General features: G+C 58.6%; 1 protein-coding gene across 1 annotated transcript; it reads left to right on the plus strand.

Annotated features, from left to right (window-relative positions):
• Positions 1-7,118: 7,118 nt before the first annotated feature.
• Positions 7,119-15,713, plus strand: Tbx2 (T-box transcription factor 2). The gene is made up of 7 exons (XM_059271414.1): positions 7,119-7,545; positions 8,631-8,898; positions 9,828-9,974; positions 11,084-11,160; positions 11,257-11,426; positions 11,875-12,515; positions 14,604-15,713. Exons 1-7 carry the CDS (start codon positions 7,151-7,153, stop codon positions 15,054-15,056), a joined length of 2,151 nt encoding a protein of 716 aa, XP_059127397.1. The 5' UTR covers positions 7,119-7,150; the 3' UTR covers positions 15,057-15,713.
• The last annotated feature ends 4,310 nt before the right edge of the window (positions 15,714-20,023 follow it).

The following is a 20,023-nucleotide window of genomic DNA, read 5'->3' on the forward strand; positions in this document are numbered from 1 at the left end:
GTTGCTGGGGTCAGAGTCCTCTCCAAACACTGTGCAAAGTCCTGTGGGTCTGACTATGGGCAGCTGCTCCTGACACCTACACCCCCACTATGTACAAGTGACAGGGGAGCCCGTGGAAGGAAGGAAAGGCGAGGAAAACCTTCCCATTAGAAATTAGGTGGGGCTTCACTGAAGTCCAGTCTCCAAGATTCTTGCCTGTTACCAGAGCCTATGACTTCTGGAGGCGCCAAGCTTGGACCTCCCCACGTGGTCACAGAGGGCAGTCCAGCCCCTGATGTGTCCTGGGTTGCTCTAGGAACAGAGCTTGTCCTTGCCTGTGACTTTGTCTTACGGCACTTGGGAATCACCTCTCTCTCTCAGACTCAGAAGGTAGAGAGCTTGTGAGCTAAAGTTGGGTAGCTTGTGAATGTTGGCTGAAATCTCAGCTAACAAGCTCTTGGGTTTTGTTGTTTTGTTTTGTTTTGCTTTGGAGACCTGGTTTCAGGTAGCTCAGGCTGACCTCTAACTCACCATGTAGCCAAGTATAACCCTGATCCCCCTGCCTCCACTTCTCAAGAGCTGGGCCTGCAGGCATGTGCCACCATTCCTGGCCTGAATTTCTTGTTTTCATTCCCCCGTTCTCCTATGCTGGACCTGAGCAGTGACAGGGAGACAGGAACCGGGCAACAGAAAAGTGCTGTGAACTAGCAAGAGCCTACCTAACACAGGTCTTGCCCCTCTCCCTTCACCCCTACCGCAGAGACCCCAGAGAAGGAAACCCACCAAGCCAGGTCTGCTTTAAGATGGAGTTTTTAATGGAGGAGTGGAATTCACAGACAAGCAGCCTCCCCACCCAACCATCTGGTCAGAATTGGGGCAGCTCCTGAGCCCCCCCCCCCCCCCCCCCGCCTTCTCCATAGTACCCTCCCATCCCCAGTGCCTGAAGAGGAATTTAATATCCAGTCTCCTCCACCAGATCAATTGAACAGAGAAGACCCGAATCGCACTGTGCCTTCTGTCTGGGCTCCTGGGGCAGAAAAACCCTGTGTCAGAAGGAAGCTTGCTGAGAACCCAAGGCCTAGATTTGGGACTCCACAGGACATCAGCTTTCCCCCATGCGGGCAGCATTCACCATTGCCTGGCACAGCCCCCAACCCCAGCTGGAGCACCTTTTCAGTCAACACGGGCCAGGAGGAGGGTGCCACAGGCCGCTTGAGCACACAGCTGGTAACTCAGCTGCCCAGAGTTGGGTACTGAAGCTCTAGAAAGCATGACCCCTCTGTGCCCACCCTTGGGCACATGGATGGGACAAAGACATTGCTGCCAGGAGCTCTCAGCCATGCAGGGGACCTGCCGACCCCGGTCCAGCCCTTCCTTTACAGTGTCGGGGGTGAACAGATGTGGCCTCCTCCAGTCAGGGAAAGTAGTGGGTGTAGTGCTGGACTTGCGGGACAATCTGGTTATTCATCTGCTTGCAGTCAGGGCAACTCGAAGCAAGTGGGGGAGGGGGCAGGATCAGAGAGCCCAGATAAGCCGGCCCCATAGCGGCTGCCTTTGGAGTTCAGGTTATCTGAAAGGCCCTGGGCTTGGCCTCCAGCTAATTGGGAAGGTTAGGGACCCAGCCATAGCCTGTAATCAGCTGAAGGTGAGAGCTGGATGTGTCTTTACTGCTGCTAGTCCTCCAGCAGCCAGCCTCTTATCCTGTACAGATAACATCCAAAACAGCCTCCACCTCCCCACTGCAACCCCCCTCCAGGACCTCACGATAGCATCACTCAGAAGGTCATCAGAACAGGAATCTAATTGTGGCCGGGCCAGGTGACCTTGAGGAAGGCAAGTGACCTCCTGATTCTCACAGCGCTACCTACTCATTGGACTCCTCCTCAATCTGATGGGAGAAAAATATCTTCGTGGTCTGCAGAGAGGCTGCTGGGAACTAAAAGGGCAACTCAAAAGGCACGGCACTGTCTGCGAGGGACTCAGTAAAAGGCCCAGTGGTCCAAGGGCAAACTCACACACAAGCACAGGCTTCAGGGCCCGCTCCGCCGGGCGCAGGCAGAAGCCAGGCCAGACAGCCACAGGACGACTGCAACTGGGGATAATTTCTCAAGTACTCTTTAATTTTTACAAATCACAAACCGTAAACCCAAAGATGTCACCCACCTTCCTTTTGCTGATGACAAGCCTGAGCCCCAAGAAAGGCAGGGCCTTCCCCAAGGTCATGGATTCACACAGTCAGCTGACCTCTGTCTGCACCCTGCTGCTCCATGTGCTGGGCAGTTCCTGTACAGCCAGCCACCTGAATCCCAGCTGACCTCTCTGTCAAGTGCCCCGGACAATCCCAGACCCATCTCACTGACTCCTAGGTCCTATCCCTTCAAGTTTTCAGCTGACTGTGAAGCTGCTCCCTGAGTAACCCCTTCTCCCTGCACCCCCACCTCCTGCAGACCTGGTCCTAAAATCCAGAGCCCAATGGAAGCCCTGGAATGCCAGTGTGGCTTTCCTTTCTGAGTACCACAGCAATGCCACCACTTCGAAGTGCCTTTCTAAGGGGTGGATTTGGGATCTGAGCACACGGCTTTTTTTAAGGTTCCAGGGTTCCATTCTAGCTTTTCCACCAGGAGCTATGTGACTTTAGGCAAATTACCTGCAACTCTAGGCTTCAGGATCTGTAAAGAGAGGCATGGGGAAGAGCTCAGCAGGGCAGCATGGCTACCGCAAAGGAGACTTTGCAGGTCAGAAAGGCAAAAGGGTGTTCAGAGGCTACAGTCCAGGGAGCTCATTGGTGGCACTGGGACTGCAGGGGCAGCGCAGACTGTGACCGCGCTGTGCCCCCAGGTACTCCAGAGAACCCCCCTCCCCTCCTGGTGCGGGCCAAAGCGAACCAGCCTGTTGAGTGCCCACCGAGCAGCCACGCCCCACTGTTGGAGGGGGGCCGGTCCAGGGAGCCCTTCTCAAGCGGGTTCACTCTTCTGAGATCCCAAACACCCACCGTGTCCAGGCTCAAGTTCAAGCCTCGCACCTCACTTTTGCAGCCCTGCGTGTACCAAGAGCGACAGCGTGCACCTCGTGGAACCAAGGCTCAGGGTAGCGAGTATTTAGCAGTTCAGAGGAGTTACAGGATTCCTAAAAGTCTGGGGAAAGTCGTCCAAAATGGACGAGGACACAACCTGGGTTCCTAACCACGTGATCTCTCAAAATGCAAGGAGATGTCGTCCCCCAACTCCCGGTGCAAGTGTGTCCGGGGCAGAGGCAGCCTAGCTGGGCCTCGCCTCCGCATCAACCTGACAGACAGGCACTGGGCCACACCGTCGGTCACTGCTGCAATGCTTCCCAGAGCCTGACGAGGAAGTGGCCCCGCGGCTGATCCTGGCACCAGACTAGGACCACACCATGACCAGGCAGAGGAGTCGGGCAGCCCACTCTTCCCGCGTCGCCTGCCGCACCCCAGCCTGCTGACCAGACCCTACGCTGGGTAATTGGGACGAGAGAGGCGACCGGCGAGCTGCGGCTCCAGGGAGACTGCGCGCCTGTCAGCCGCAATTTGTTTAAGTGGACGGGACAGGCCGGGCCGCCGCGGGCTGGGGTCACCGAGGCCGCGGCCCCCAGCCTGGCCAGACCCGGGACCGCGGGGGAGCCCAGCCCCACTGCTTAACCGGGCTAGCTGGCGCCAGGGCTCCGGGAGGCGCGGGTCCAGTGGAGAAGCTGTAGAAGAGAACGATGGATGCGCCTCGTGTCTCCCTAACCACTTTCCCTAAGCGTAGGGCCACACATGTCACCCCAGCTTTCCCCGGGCACATTCATTAGCCAAGAAGCGCTTAGTGCCCAATTACTGGCGCTCACGTTCCCCTCACCCAACGCTGCCACAGGACCACACATCCCCCGCATCCACTCCGTGAGGGCTCAGACCAATCCACGCCGGGGCGTGCATGCAGACACCCACAGGTGGTGTGGAATAATCTTTTTCCCGTCTACACACGGAGACCTATGCGATTTTTAGGATCAACTCAGGAGGGAGGTCTTAGCCTTGGGTCTTGACCATGCCAAAGGAGGGATCAGGCAGCCCTGCCAGGCTTGGGGCTGCAGTCCCATCCGGGCCAGGCTGCCGGTGCTCGATTTGGTTGTTGCGGGAAGCTAAGAGTAGGGACCACGCGAGAGGGGCCTGGGACCACGAAGCCAGCGCCCGCCCGACGCCCCCGCCCAGGACCGCCTGGGAGAGGGAGGGGCGGCTGAGCGCGCGTCCCCCACCCGTCTGCGGGTCCCGGCCGATGCGAAGTGACAGGGGCCGGAGCTTTGTTGTGGAGCCTCGGCCGCCTGGCGCCAGCCGCCCTCGCCCGTGCCCCCCCCCCCTCCAGCCCCGGGCGGCCCGCGAGGCGCCCCCCGGGGCCTCTTAAAGAGACACGCACTCTCTGCCCGGGGGACTCCCCCAGGGGCGCCTGTTCCTGGGAAGGAGGGGGGGGTAGACCCAGGCGGGGGGGGGGGGGGGGCGGGTAGGGCGGAGCAGGAGTTGCGAGCCGCAAGGCGCCGCTTGAGAGGCTGCTTGGGCCGCCCCAGCGCCAGTTTTCGATGATCCAAGGGTATTCTAAGCAGAAGTTTGATTGGGGAGAGTCGATAAAGAATCTTAAAGAGTGGCGAAGGCAGGTCCTCGGGGTGACCGCGGGATGGTGGGCTGGAGCAGTTGGTGGAATCCCAGCCTGCCAGGAAAAAAAGCCTGTGACCAGCCGCAGGGCAGGTTCTTATCTCCTTAGGTGGGATTCTGGTCCCCTAATGCAGCCACCGCGCCATAGCTGCCCGGTTTCGTGGACAAATAACTCAGACCTTCGTGTTTCAAATCTCGGGCCCAGACGGGTAGACCAGCTACCGTATGCTACCCAGGAAAATGTCCCAAATACGTACTTCGATACATACTCAATTCTTACAAGTACTAAAAAGTGCCTGTCCGCATACACACAACTTAGCAAATGTATTGCTAATTCGGAAAGCTGACCTGGCCCCACTGACTGCCCAAGTGTGTTCAGACACATCTCTCCCGGAGGGGACACATCCTGTTTAAATTGGAACTTATGCAAAGCTGCAATGGATCTCACCCCAGCTGCGAAACACTGCGAAGCTGGAGCTGAAGATCCGCTGCGGGCAGAGAAGGGAGTGAGAAGAGCGACCTAGACAAGAGGACGAGCCTGAAGGAAAACCCTGAGGGGCAGGCGCGCACACGGCTATGAAGAATTACAAGCGCCTGGCGTTGGCTCAGAAACATAGGGAAAAAGGTCGTGGAGGCCAAACGACTCCTGCTGGTCTCAGTCCCGCACTGCCGAGGGCGATTGGCCTTTAAACGCCTTTCTGGGAGGTCAGCTACCAAGTGCCCTGAGTCCTGCTGTATGCAGCGGAGGAAGCAGCAAGGGGCCTGGGCCACTGATGGATTTAGGTGCCCACCATGAGGACACAGGGCGGGTGCGGCGGAATTCGCTTGTAGTGGTTGTTTGGAAGGGAGTGTCGACCGTGGCTAGTTCGTACCCTGCCTTGCCCCCCACCCTGAACAAGCATCAGGGGCCGCGCCCCAGCCCTATTTGAGGCAAGTGTATGATCTTTTTACTCTGGACACACCTGATTATGGCTCTCAATGTGCACCGAAGGCACCACACTGGGCGCGAAATACAACACACACACACACACACACACACACACACACACACACACACACGGGGATGCTGCACTGGGGCTGTCGCCAGAGAGAAAACGAAGACTGATCGTCGAAGGGGGTGTTCACAGATGCTGGCATTTGTGAACCTCGATTCCTACCCTTATTATTCAGGATTCCTGAACTAGGGCGCCTTGAGCTTCCAAAAGACGGAAACAAACTCTAGTGAAGAAAGGATGCCGGTGCTTAGGAAGAGATGAGCTTGCATCTCCAGTACCGGATGCGGCGAAAATTCGTTTTGGCGCGTGTGGAGAATCTGAGGTCTAGGATCAACCACCGCGGTACCTCCCTGGGCTCAGCAGAAGGTGCGCTCGCCTACCTGGCCCCAAGGATCCATTTTCCCACTCGCCAGAAGGCTTTAGGTTGGGGACCTGACACAGACCTACTCTGGGCTAAATGCGGGGCCCGCCTGGAACTCCAGGTTCCTGAGTCTGTGAGGGGAGACGCAGGTGAGGGGGTCCCCGCATTTCCCCAGCGCAAGGCCGCGCGCCGCTCCCGCCCGTGCCGGCCCCATCGGGGTTCTGCCACGGCTCCCCACTCACCGGCTCCGGCTACCTGAGTTCGGCTTCGGGACCTCGGCCGCCCGAGCCTCCTGACTTGCCCGCCCACCGGCCTGGCTTTCCAGTGCCCGCAGCCTCCCTCCGAAGTGCAGGGACCCGGGGCGGTGACCGGGAGTGGGGTGGGAGGCCAGGCTGGGGCGCAGGCCAGAGCGGCCGGGCCTCCCGGCGCGGGAGGGAAAGGGCGCCCCCTCTCCTCTCCGGAACGTGTCAATGCTTTGCACTTGGGGCCGGCATGCGGCTAGGGGTCCTTCCCCAAGGCCCTGGGACCCGGGCGCCCCCTGCCTCAGGCCCTTTCGGCGGGTCAGGTCGGCCCTCCGCGCTTCCCAGCCCTCGCCCAGGCAGCGGCCCGCGCGGGCGGCGGGGTGGGGGCCAGGCCAGGGGGAGGGGTCTCGGGGCCCGCTGGCCCGTCATTGGTTAATATTTTATTCTGTTGACATGTTTTCTTACTGCTGAGGCTTCCGACACCTTCTCCTTGGCCCCCCCTCCCGTCCGGAGCTTGGCCTGAGCTGTCAAAACCCCGCCCCCGGAGACCCACAATTGGTCCAAAAAGCGTAAAATCAGCAATCAAGGGGGGCCTGGCTCGTTAGCGCAGGGGATCCGAGCAGGGCAGGACATGTGAGATAGTCACAGTTTTCCAGAGATCAGGACAAGATCTAACCAGTCGCGCGTGGTCCCCGGCGCCGGAGCCGGCTAGGCCAGCCCAGCCCAGCCCAGCCCCGCGCAGAGCCCCCTCCGCCCCCGCGCCCGGAGCCCCGCGCCCCTTGAGGTGCACGGGACGGGGAGCCGAGAGAAGCCGCTGCCGCGCCTGCCGCCGGGGCCGTCAGTCCTCCGCTCACGCCGCCGCCCGGGCCGGGGGTCCGAGCCGCGCGCCCCCGGCCCCGGCCCCGGCTCCCGGGTGCCTGGGCCGGATGTCCCGATGAGAGAGCCGGCGCTGGCAGCCAGCGCCATGGCTTACCACCCGTTCCACGCGCCACGGCCCGCCGACTTCCCCATGTCCGCCTTCCTGGCGGCAGCGCAGCCCTCCTTCTTCCCGGCGCTAGCGCTGCCGCCCGGCGCGCTGGCCAAGCCTCTGCCCGACCCGGGCCTGGCGGGGGCGGCGGCAGCGGCCGCAGCGGCCGCAGCGGCTGCCGAGGCGGGGCTGCACGTCTCGGCACTCGGCCCGCACCCGCCCGCCGCGCATCTGCGCTCGCTCAAGAGCCTGGAACCCGAGGACGAGGTGGAGGACGACCCCAAGGTGACGCTGGAGGCCAAGGAGCTGTGGGACCAGTTCCACAAGCTGGGCACCGAGATGGTCATCACCAAGTCCGGGAGGTAGGGTGGCCGGTAGGCCGGCGGGCGGGCGGGCTAGGGGACCAGACAGCACCCACCAGCACCGGCCCGGTGCTCTCGGCTCCCCGGCTCTGGCCCTGGCGCCACGCTCCTCTCCACAGACAAGCAAGCTGACTTTTTTCGTTTGGAACCGGAGCGGATTAAAAAGAAAAAGAAAAGCAAACATCCCTCGATTGAAATAAAACGAAAACACGCTCCTAAAGAGTAGTCCCAATCGCTCTGAGTCTCAAAGCCCGGGTGGCTCGGCCCTGGTGCGTCTCCTTCGCCCCTTGAGGTCTCGCTTTTCTGCCTCCGGGTGGATCTCGGAGTTCCTAGGAGAGAGAGAGAGAGCCTTTCTCGGATTCTCCGCTCCGTTTCCCGGAGTCCATAGTGGGACTAAGCATCCCGCCTCCTGCTAGCTCCAGACCGACCGCTTGATTCCCGCAGCGGGTCTTGAGTTGTTGAGCCTGCAGCTAGGCCCTGGAGAGAGTCTTGCTTGTCCTTGGAGCTCAAGACCAGCCACTTCTTGAGGCCTTAAAGCCAGAAGAAAAATACAATCCCCAATCCTCCCAACACTTCAGGCTCTGAGAGTCCAGGCCTCAGGTTCACCCTGTTCCCCCGAACTCCAGGCTCAGGATCCCTAATCGAGGTTATATATATCGTTTTCCCAGACAAAGACTTTGCCAATTTGTTTCTATGAGCCCTGTCCAAAGAGTGTATTTCCTCTGAACGAATTTCAGGGAAATTCAGGGGGGAAAAACCCAGCGTATTTCTAAAGGGCCTAGTTTCCTTTCCTGGGCACCAGCCTTGTCTCAGATCAGAGTGGAGGAAAGGTTCGCAGACCTGAGTGCAAAGCTCATCCAAGGCTTTACAAAACAGGGTCTGGCTAGCAGAAATGAGGTGTCTTGGGAGTAATAACCGCAGGTTGGGTCTTCCCAGTAGCAATAAAAGAAGAGCACAGCACACGTAGAGGAGGTTATGGCAAACATAGATCGGGCAACTTCAGGCAGGGGCGTCCCGTCACCAGGAAGGTAAAGGGGCAAAGGAGAGCCGGGTCCCAATGGCATGTCCCCTTCCCTCCCTCCGAGGCGGATGTTCCCCCCCTTCAAGGTGCGAGTCAGCGGCCTGGACAAGAAGGCCAAGTACATCCTGCTGATGGACATTGTGGCTGCCGATGACTGCCGCTATAAGTTTCACAACTCACGATGGATGGTGGCAGGCAAGGCCGACCCGGAGATGCCCAAACGCATGTACATTCATCCGGACAGCCCGGCCACGGGGGAGCAGTGGATGGCCAAGCCTGTGGCTTTCCACAAGCTGAAGCTGACCAACAACATATCTGACAAGCATGGCTTTGTGAGTGTGGGCAGAGTGGGAAGGTCTTGAGAACCGGGGCGCGTCCTGGGTGCGTCCACTACAGTTGAGTGGCTAGAGGGAGGCTGCGGGTTTTTCTAGCAGGAAGCCTCAGTTGAACCCCTAGAGTGGCCCTGTCTGGGTCACTGCCCTGTGGCCCAAGTAAGCTGGGCCTGGGCTTCCAGAGAGTGTAGACAGTTGATGGGAAGTTCCAGGCTGCTCACAATCTCAATTCCTTCTGTGAGGGTTTTGAGAGCCCTTCCTAAAGTCAAGACTGAGGCAGGTGCTACAGGGACTGGGTCAAGCGGCTCAGGTCCTGTGGAGGTCACTCTGCTGTGGGCTTCTAGATGCGGAGCTTGGAAACCCTGCCGAGGCTTACTCCTGTAGCTAACCGTTACCTAAGGCTAAGGTTAGAGGATCCAGAAACCAAACCGCTCTCTTCAGGCCTTCTGGAGACCTTTCCCTCCAGGAAGGCAGATGTCCAGCCAAGGGACAGTATGAGAAACTCTCCATTTCTGCCTGAGTCAAAATCCCAGCCAATGATGGGGGTTCGTTGGGCAAAGGGGGGGGCTCCTGTTGCATTCTAGGCAGCCCCATGAGCCTTCCTCCACACACACTTCTCTTCCCTTAGTATTTCAGGAGCTTACCAATGTCATGGAAAGTGCAGTCAGAGCATGGAGTTGGGGTTTCTATCTCCCTGCTTTGTTTAATTTCTGTTTCGTCTGTTTCCAACTGGGGGGTGTGTAATAGAGAAAATAGCTGTAAAAAGAAAAGCATGAGAAAAGTCGAAAAAGGAGTGCAGGTGAAAAAAAACGAGAGAGAGAGAGAGAGAGAGAGAGAGAGAGAGAGAGAATGAAAGCTGCCAGCCCCCAGTTGTAGAAAGGTTTAGGACGAGGGCAGGGACTGCCCCCTGACCCTCCTGCTCTTCACAGACCATCCTGAACTCCATGCACAAGTACCAGCCTCGCTTCCACATCGTCCGCGCCAATGACATCCTGAAGCTCCCGTACAGCACCTTCCGTACCTACGTCTTCCCAGAGACTGACTTCATAGCTGTCACTGCCTACCAGAACGACAAGGTGTGCCGGGCGGGGAGTGGACTTGGCCCCTCCGTCCATCTGCGTCCCCCCCCCAACCTTGTGTAGGCTCCCAACTTCGGTTCAAACCCACCCAATAGCAGTAGCATGGCTGAGAGCTTGAGGAACTCACCACCCAGTCAGATTTGCAAGAGCAGCACCCCCATAAACCCCCTGGGCTCCCTCTCATACCCACACAGACACACATACTCCCCTGAGGCACTCACACAGCTGGGCCGTAGTTGGAGGGGAGATGTTTACTTAGCAATTAGTAGAGACTCAGGCTCCCGCTGACATTTTTACATTTTATTCGTTCATTTCTTGGCTCTTGACTGGGGAATCTAAATGAAAAGAGGGCGCCTGAGGCAATCTGCCCAAGCTCTACAGATGCTAGGAACGCAGGGTCCAATTTTTACTCTCCACGGGAGCCAAAGAGCGGGACAGGTGGCAGAGCTCTGGTGAGCTCCTCTAAACCGCTTGTCTGGGTCCATCCAGGCCCCAGGCCCTTTGGGAAAAACTGAGAGAATTCTCCTTCAGGTGAAAGGGCTTTTTCTACTTGTCTGCGCCCTCACAGGTCATTGTGGATTAAATGAGAGTGTCCCCGTGTCTTTGGTGGTGTCCTTGGAAACCGGGGGTCTGCCTAGCCACGTACACTATATGGAGTGTCTTAGCTATAGGTGGAAGCTGGTGAATTCGTTGGATTCTATATAGGCACTTATTTATTTATTTTTATTTTTTGTAAACTTGCCCTGCTGGGCCTGTGAGTGCAATGATTTGCCTTTGCCTGGACCTGCGGGCTTGGGTGTGCGGGCACTGTTTGTCGGCGCTCAGGTGCGGATAGTTTAACCTGAGTGACTACATCAGCCTATTTGTTTGCTTGGGCCTGTGTGTGCGTGTTGAGGGATTATTTATTGAATAAGAAAGAGACCCTGTCACTTTCCTAGATGCTTGCCTGCTGGCCTCACCTCCCAGCTTCCTATCCCGGGTGGTACCACCCCACCCCCTACCCCTGGGCTCTCTACTCTGTGGCCCGTAGCCGCTGACCTCGGGGTGTCCCTGGCCAAGCTAGAAGAGCCAGGTCTTGACTTTGTGCCGCTTCCTCGGTCCCGCAGATTACACAGCTGAAGATCGACAACAACCCGTTTGCCAAGGGCTTCCGGGACACCGGGAACGGCCGGCGGGAGAAAAGGTGAGATATCCGCGGGTGGCCTGTGACACGTAGCCCGGGCCACAGGAAGGCGGAGGGGTGCGTTGGCGGCTGACCGCTCCTTCTGCTCGCCCCCAGGAAGCAGCTCACTCTGCCGACTCTCCGCTTGTATGAGGAACACTGCAAGCCCGAGCGTGACCGCGACGGCGCCGAGTCCGATGCCTCGTCCTGCGACCCTCCGCCTGCGCGTGAACCACCGCCCTCCCCCAGCGCAGCGCCCAGTCCGCTGCGCCTGCACCGGGCCCGAGGTGAGCGGCACGGTTGAGCCGAGTCTGGGAAGAAGGACTATGTCCCCTTAGGGTGCCCCTTAAAGTCGGTCTTTTGTTCAGCGATCGGCTAATCTAAAGGCCTGGATAAAAGTTACCTGGATGTGGCTAGAATTTCCAGTCTGGTACTCCCATGTAAGAGACTATCCCTGGCAGCCGGGACATTTGGTAGGCTTTGGAGCTGGACCCCTCGTGGGACGTGTGGTTAGAAATAAGGTTTTCTCCTCCGGGGCTGGTTTTCTTCCAGTGTAAGATTGGGTCTTGGATTTATGCGACCTGCAGCTGCCCCTAGAAACCCCTCCAACTTGACCTTCCCAACAGCAGGTCTGTCTAAAGTGTCCACCATCCAGCAGCCCAGGTTCCTCAGGACGGTGCGCTGCGTCGGTCTGCGGCTGAGTCCCTGTAACTCGTGCTCCCTCTCTCCCCGCAGCCGAGGAGAAGCCATGCGCAGCCGACAGCGACCCTGAGCCGGAGCGCCCGGGCGGCGAGGAGCGCTCAGCAGCGCCCCTCGGCCGCAGCCCTACGCGGGACGCCAGCCCCGCTCGCTTGACCGAACCCGAACGCGCCCGGGAGCGGCGCAGCCCGGAGAGGGGCAGCAAGGAACCGACGGAGGGCGGTGGGGACGGCCCCTTTGGCCTGCGGAGCCTGGAGAAGGAACGCGCCGAGGCCCGGAGGAAGGACGAGGGGCGCAAGGATGCGGGCGAGGGCAAGGAGCCTAGCCTGGCGCCGCTGGTGGTGCAGACAGACAGTGCATCCCCACTGGGTGCGGGCCACCTGCCTGGCCTGGCCTTCTCCAGCCACCTGCACGGGCAGCAGTTCTTTGGGCCGCTGGGCGCTGGCCAGCCTCTTTTCCTGCACCCAGGACAATTTGCTATGGGCCCCGGAGCCTTCTCCGCCATGGGCATGGGTCATCTGCTAGCCTCGGTGGCAGGAGGCGGCGGCAGTAACGGAGGCGCTGGGCCCGGAACCCCCGCGGGGCTGGACGCAGGCGGGCTGGGTCCCGCAGCCAGCGCAGCAAGCACCGCGGCGCCCTTCCCGTTCCACCTCTCCCAGCACATGCTGGCATCTCAGGTAAGGCCTGTGATCTGCCCGCAGCGGCAGCCGAGGGAGGGAGGGAGGTGCAGCTTGGTGGTGGTTGAGACGGGCAGAGAGCTTGAGTGATGGATGCTATAGGTACTCAGATCCTCTGAGAAAGACCTAATCCAGTCTACAGAAAAACCATCCAGGTCCTGAGAGATCCAAACAGAAAGCCTGCTTATGATCTAACCAGGACATTGCTTCTGAACCCTGTGTGACCTTAGGAAAGTCCCTGTTCCTCTCTGGGCCTGTTTCCTTCTCTACAACCCCAGCGGAGGGTGAGACAGTGCCCCTCAATACTTTTCTGATTGACCAACTAGGGTTGCTCCTGGGCTTTATGGGGTTCACTTTTCTGGCCCTAGGAAACTTCTGAGAAAGAAAACCTTTACCTCCTGATTGGCTCTGAAAGACTCTATAGGCTGGAGGAAGGAAGGAGGGAATTTTGCATTGTTTTCTGGACAGTTGACTACCAAAATGACTCACCTCACAGATATCCCTGGCCCCTTGGAGGTCCTCAAGTAGGAAGTCACCTGCCCTGACTAGCAACTGGACTGGTCTTTGCCCTTCTCTGAGTCTCCTGACTCTCCATCCACATCCAGGGAAGAGGGCTTAGTTCCCCCACAGCCTCCTACTGAAATTCTGAGTTCCCAGGGGAGAGTTTATGAAAATGTGGCCAGCGGCACAATAAGGAGATCCGATGCGCAGAGCGGCCTCTTTGGTTACTTGGGTGGAATATTCCCTGCGGAAAGATTTGGAATCTCTTCATTCAGTCTCTTCCCGCTGAGGTTTCTGGCAAATTGAACCCTTGAGATCTTATCTCCAGGGAAGGAAAATAGGAATTTAGATGTTTGAGAATGTGGCTTTGGTTCAGAAGCGAATATGTGTAAAGTCGGGGGTGGGACTCTGAAATGAGTTTTGAACAGGGCTTATCATCAGGGTATATACAGTGTCTGGGGCACCCCGAACCACCATGACTCTGGGCTGGAGGGTTGATCTGCACCCCTGGCTTTCTGTGGATGTAAATGCCCCTCCCCAAACAAACTCTGGTGGTTACAGGAATCATGGAGGACATAGAGAAGCCAGGGTTTCTGGACACAGCCTGGTCAGTAGGTGCAGATCCAAGGAGAGAGTACTCCCGAGCTCATGAGAAATCAGTTGGTATAGCCGCTAGGGGGTAAGGCCATAGCTGTGTGTCAGGTGAAGCCAAATCTTGGAAAATTCCAAGCTTCTGCCCTCCTCCCAACCCGAGGTCCCAGGTCTGAAGTGCACAGTGGGCTTATAAGCCCTTCCATTCCTCCAGGCTAGACTGCTACTTGGTTTCTCCTGTTTGAACCAGGACTTGGGCTTTCTCCGACTCTAGTACTGCCAGCCTGTCACCTGCTCCGCAGGCACACACCCTGGGGCATAAGTCATTATCTCAAAGGTCAGATAATCTCAAATCGGGGCCTCATGAGCTGAGCGCCCTGTTTGTCCAGGGTTTCCTGGCTGCTCCGCTATCCACCAGCAAAGACTTTGTATTCTGTCCTCAGCTGCCACAGAAGTGCCCTCAGTTCTTTGTCAAACATCTAGGCCAGTTTATGAACTGGTTAGTACTTGTGTCCTGATCCTGGCTGAGACAGGAGACCCCTGGGCAGGCAAGCAGGCAAGCAGGCAAGCAGGCAAGCGAGACTTGAGCATCCTGCTTTCCACGCCCGTGTTCCTGCAGCAACTTGGATCCTGCAGACAGAGGCATGGAGGAACCACTGGTCTAGATGAGAAGGACCTCCTATGACAGTACCAGCTGCCTGCTTGCCACCTGGCCTCATGCCTGCCCTCTTTGTTCCCTCTAGGCCTTTGCCCACACTAGCTCAGCCAGCTGATGCTTATTCTCTTACCCCTACCATACTAACCAGCTCAGACAGAGAAGGGCATCTCCAGGCCTTTGCGTCTCACCCTAGGTGATGGACGTCTCCACCTGTGAGGCCACGGTTTTATAGCTGTGTGACTTCTGGTTTGAATAGAGCAAGGAGTGTTAAATTGTCGTATTCAGGCTACCACCCTTCAGACAGCTGTCTAACCCTTGTTCCCTTCTGTTTCTTCCAGGGAATCCCAATGCCCACTTTCGGAGGCCTCTTCCCCTACCCCTACACTTACATGGCAGCAGCGGCCGCCGCCGCCTCCGCTTTACCCGCCACCAGCGCCGCAGCTGCCGCCGCGGCCGCTGCCGGTTCCCTATCCCGGAGCCCATTCCTGGGCAGTGCCCGGCCCCGCCTGCGCTTCAGCCCCTACCAGATCCCGGTCACCATCCCACCTAGCACTAGCCTCCTCACCACCGGGCTGGTTTCGGAGGGCTCCAAGGCTGCGGGTGGAAGCAGCCGTGAGCCCAGCCCGCTGCCTGAGCTGGCTCTCCGCAAAGTGGGGGGCCCATCCCGTGGGGCCCTATCGCCCAGTGGCTCAGCCAAAGAGGTGGCCAGTGAACTGCAGAGCATCCAGAGACTGGTGAGTGGGCTGGAGAGCCAGCGAGCCCTCTCCCCAGGCCGGGAGTCGCCCAAGTGAGGGGGACTGCTTGGCTGCGCTGCGCTGCCACACGAGTCTCCCGGGCTGGGCTGCCGGCCTCGACTGCTTGGGACGTGTACAGCACAGAATGGGTATTTATTTAAATAAAGGAGCAAAAGCAGGCTTCAGCAGTCAGAACAGAGCCTCGTGTGGCAGGTGTGGGGATCTGGGCCGCTTCCCCGGGGCCTCAAGGAGGAATCAGTCTACCCGCAACACAGTCGCACTGGAGCCCCTGGATTTGATCCAGATCTGCTCGAGAGTCAACTACGGGGGTACCTCCTTCTTTCAGCACTATGGGGGTAGGGATGGTCTCCTTTCGAGTCCAACGTCCCTTTGGAAGGCAGAAGGTGCATAGGGTAGAGGTGTTCGCTTTGGAGAGTATCCCACGATCCCTGGCCTTGGGCCTGGACGTCGTGAGAAGCGAGGGTGGAGGATGCTGGAGCCTGAGAAGCCTGAAGTCAGTGTAGACCTGAGCTAGGAGGCCTGTCTTTGGTCTTCCCACCTCTACCCAACCGGAGGCAGGCACCTCTCCTCCTCCTGCTCCTCCTCCTCCTGGGTCAGCGGAGGAAGTTGCACTCTGCTTTGAGTCCCCAGGGGGCAAAAGATATTTATGAAATAAATGGTAATTTGTGTAAATAAGCTTTAAGGTTCACAGAAGATGCAAATTCGTATTAATTTATTCAAAGGTATACATTGCTGTGTACATATATTTAGAGATTAACTCATAGCATTTAAATTTTTTTTCTTCATTTTACATGAGCATCTATATTGTACAGGGCCCCAGGATCCTTGGCTGCTGGGGAAGGGGGAGGCACCGAACCCCTGGGAAGGCCCACCCCGCGGGCCCCCTCAGCCTCTGCGCCCCGGCTTTGCCCGCCCGGCCCACGGGCCCCACCTCAGGTTTTCACTTTTTGCTCCAGAGGGAGAACGAAGCGAGGAAATAATAAAACGCTGCGATGCGAAGTGAACCGCGCTGTGCGCTCTGTGGGCCGCGCGGGGCTGGGGCTCTGTGTGCGCAGAAGAAGGGACTGAGGCGGGGACAAGGGCTGGGCGCCCCTATCTGCCTGGCAGCTGCATGCACCTCGGCCACGGCGGCTGCACGACGCAGAGCCGCGAGGCCCCGGGCGCCGGCGCCGGGCACAGGCTGGCCCTGGAGGCTCCGCTCGGCCTCGCAGTCCCGGCGACCCAGGCCCGCGGCCCGGGCTCCCTCTGCTGGCCACTGGCTGTGTGTCCGCAGCTCCTGCTGGTCCCTGTCGCTGGAGCCAAGCCAAGCGCAGAAGAGCGGCCTGGTCTCCGATTTCCTTTCTACAACACTGTGGACCCACTCATCACCCCCTTTCAACGTTTTCTGGGTACATGGTCTGGGAAAGCGGGTGCTTCCCGTTTCACTTTCTCCTTTCCAGCGCGTGTGTTGGGGTGGCCTTGTTCCTTCAATACCACGGCCTCCAGAATTCTGTCCCATCCCTCTGCCTTCTGGAATCATTCGGTGTTTGGGCTGCTGAATAGAGTGGCAAAATCTGGCCTAAAAATTCCTCCTTAGAACTCGACTAATTCCCGGGGTGTGAGTGTGGGTCACTAAGCTGTTCCCTGCTTCAGCTGGTTGGCGACTTTCAAGGGGGTCCCCGGCTGTGTCTCACCAGTCTCATTGAGCTAGTGCTTCCCCAAGACCCATTCCATCAAGGACAGCGAGCTACTCCCGTCCATTCGCTCAGAGGGCCGCACCTCTCGTCATCACTAAACTGGCAGGTGCTTTCAGTCCTTAACCGAAGTGGTCGGGGTGCCTGGCAAGCAGTTACTCCTTCAGCATGTCCCTGGGTTTGTGGTCGCTGAGCACTCAACCTTTCTTCCTTTAAATCCAGGGGGTTTGACCAAGGGGGTTGCCTCTTTGGGTGGGCACTGTGCGCCCCGCGGAGTTGGAAGGCTTCTAACTAGCCCATGGGGACATCAGGGATAGTGATTTGAAAGGGAGGGTGACATGCAGGTAGAATTGAAAGTTCCGGGACCTCCAAATGCTCAGGACTCCTTCCTGGAACGATACATTTGCAAGGAAAAAAACTATCAAACTCTTCCTGGAAGAAGGCTGCCCAAAGTATGCTGAAGTCCATGGGCTGAGGGGAAGAGAGGTTGGAGTGGGGGGTGAGGGAGGCCGTAGAAGATCTCATCCCAACCCTAGGTGGGTCATGGCTTCCCTGTCTCTGATCTACTTGGCCAGCAATGTGGTCCATGAACCAAGCAGGAACAGGAAAGCTCCCTCGCCCCTTCACATAGCACCTCTCCTTATCTCTGCGTTTATTCGAGGTCACTTTGGGTTGAAACGCCTGTAAAATTCACAGAGCAAGGCCTGCGCTGGCTTTTTGCGGCCTCTCACTTTCAACCAGGAAAGAATGCTGGGAGTTGGCTGTGGGTCCCCCGCCGCCTGCGGACACCAGGGGGCACCACTCAGGTGGTGGGCATGGTCGCTGCGGAGCAGCCACCGGAGAGGGTCTGTCTTGGAGGGCCGGGTGGGGTACTACTTCAGATCCTGGAAGGCAGTTTGCGGAGTCCTCCCGCCCCCTTACTTTCGGTCTTGCACGCCCCCACTCCCGGGGTTGCCTACCCAGTGGTCCGCTGGGCCCCAGCTGCAAGGCCAAGTACAGCCGATGGGTCCCAGACAAAGGCCAGGCCACTCCCAGGCCCAATTAAGCCACCAGCCTTCCCAGCCTTCATTGTCTCTGGGGTCGCCAATTAGCTCAGGCGCCCGCGTACCCGCTGCTCCGGTGCCCCACGGCCTTCTTAACCCTTCAGGGACCCGCTATCGGGGGGCCTTGGATGGCAAATCCGTCTGCAGAAGGGCGCGTGTGAGCGATGGGGATCGAAGGGTCGCTGAGGCCTGTGGGTGGGTGACCTAGCGTGTCGCCTAGAATCTCCATGGGGAGTGTGGGGTCTGACAGAACTGTGTGTGCTGGTTTAGGACTGAGTGTGATTCACCGGCGAACAGGGAGATTCAGAATTTGGGGGCTCGGTGAGACCCCTAGCGGCCCAACTGCATGGACCCCGAGACTTAGGACGCGGTATTTCCCACGCGGTTAACCCGAGGCTTCCGGACCCTCAAGCTATTCCCTCCCTCCCAACTTCCCGGCGGCGAGGGAGGGCATCCGCACCTCGGCAGTTGGCCCTGCCCTCCCGGAGGGCGTGGAGCTGGGCTCCACCTTCCCAGGCGGCGGCGGCGGGCTCGCGGGCCGGGGGAGGAGTGCGGCGCGCCCGGGTCTCGGGGACACCCGCCCTCGCCTGGCCAGGCTCAAGGCCCCGCCCCCTGCCGTTCTAGGAGAAGGTGGCTGCGGAGGGACAGGTCTGGGAGAGATCGGAGTTGCAACTCTGACCTCTCCTTTCTAGCTTGAGAACGACCCTAAAGCCAATCTCACTTCCTCCTCCCGAACCCATCCGCCTCTCCGCCCTTGACCCCGAAGTTTGGAGCACTATCGGGTAGGCAGGGTCCAGCCAAGGGTCAAGAGTCCCGGGCTCTAAGGACTGGGCGGCAGCGGGATGACGTCCCCGAGCGCTGGAGCTAGCTGGGCGCTCCAGGTGGTCTCTTGGGCATTGCGTCGTCTCCTCCGGAGTGCGGGCAGGTGGCCCCGCAGGGAAAGTGTTGGTATCCGGAGGACTGCTTGCCCCTCGGAGTTTCTTTTGGGCCCTCTAGGGGCGCATATTTGTCCGTCGGGTTTGTTGATGCCGAGGACCCCGAACTCCCTCCCTTTTTTGAGGCTGCACGGGACGCGGGAGCCTGTCCAGTTCCCAGGCCGCAGGAACTCCTAACGTGCCCACGAGATGGCGCTCCAGGCCAGGGGCCGGTCCGCAGCCGACCCAGCACTGCCTGCCGGAGCCTGGGAAGCACTGTGTCCGGGAAATGGGCAGTGAGACGGAACCTCCGACCGCTGTAGGTCCCAGCCCAGAAACTTTCGAGAGGCTACTGAAGACGGCTGCGGGCACCGACTAGAGAGCTCAAAGCTGGGTGTGGGGTCTTCTCTTTGGAACTGCCCTGCAGTGCCAGCTCCCAGTCCTGAGAGGCCGGACTGAGAAACAACAACCTATGGCCTCTGATGTGCGTGTCTGGGCTGTGGCCCTCCGGATCCCTCTTAGAACAGGGAAGGAGCTTGCCTCTGGCCTTCCTGGTCTCTGAGGTGCAGTCAGGGCTGGCATCCACGAGCTCTGGAAGACTTGCCTGTGGCGTATTAGAGTGTGGGCTCCACTGGACCATGCACGCTCGAGTGTAATGGCTGGCCCAGGCATTCCTCAGCTCTTACCTCCACCTCCTCAGCCTCATCCAGATCTTCAAGGTCACACGAAGAGACTGTTGGGCATACACCTGGGAGCAGTGTACTTGAGGACCGAGGGTCGAGGGTCGTGTCTCATAAGAGACTTTGCTCAGGAGAGACTTTGGATCTTCGTTTTTTCTAGCTGGAGGAGGTGTTGAATAAGAAGGGGCTCAGGGCTGAGCAACCAGAGGCTGGGGCAGGTTTGTGTTGGAGACTCAGCATGGGTAAAGAGGGGAGGCCCGGTAGCTAAGAAATGGCACATTTAAAGTGGGGATAATTCTTGGAAGTTAAGCACCAAAGATTCCAGCAGCTCACCCCCCCCCCCCGGGGGGGGGGCGGTGGCAGAACAACTCAACACACACCTTTTAAGAACACACAGCTAGCCGGGTGGTGGTGGCACACGCCTTTAGTCCCAGCACTCGGGAGGAAGAGGCAGGTGGATCTCTGTGAGTTTGAGGCCAGCCTGGTCTACAGAGCGAGTTCCAGGACACGTACCAAAACTACACAGAGAAACCCTGTCTCAAGCAAAAACAAAAACAAAAAAACAAACAAAAAACAAAACAACAACAAAAACCACACAGCTAGAAACCTGCCCTGTTACCACCAATCTTTCCTTACATGCGTTTCCCCACCCCAGCCAGGCTCAGCATCTTCCCCATCAGGGTATACCAGAGG

This window comes from Peromyscus eremicus, chromosome 8a, assembly GCF_949786415.1.
Source record: "Peromyscus eremicus chromosome 8a, PerEre_H2_v1, whole genome shotgun sequence".
NCBI classification, from domain to species: Eukaryota; Metazoa; Chordata; class Mammalia; order Rodentia; family Cricetidae; genus Peromyscus; species Peromyscus eremicus.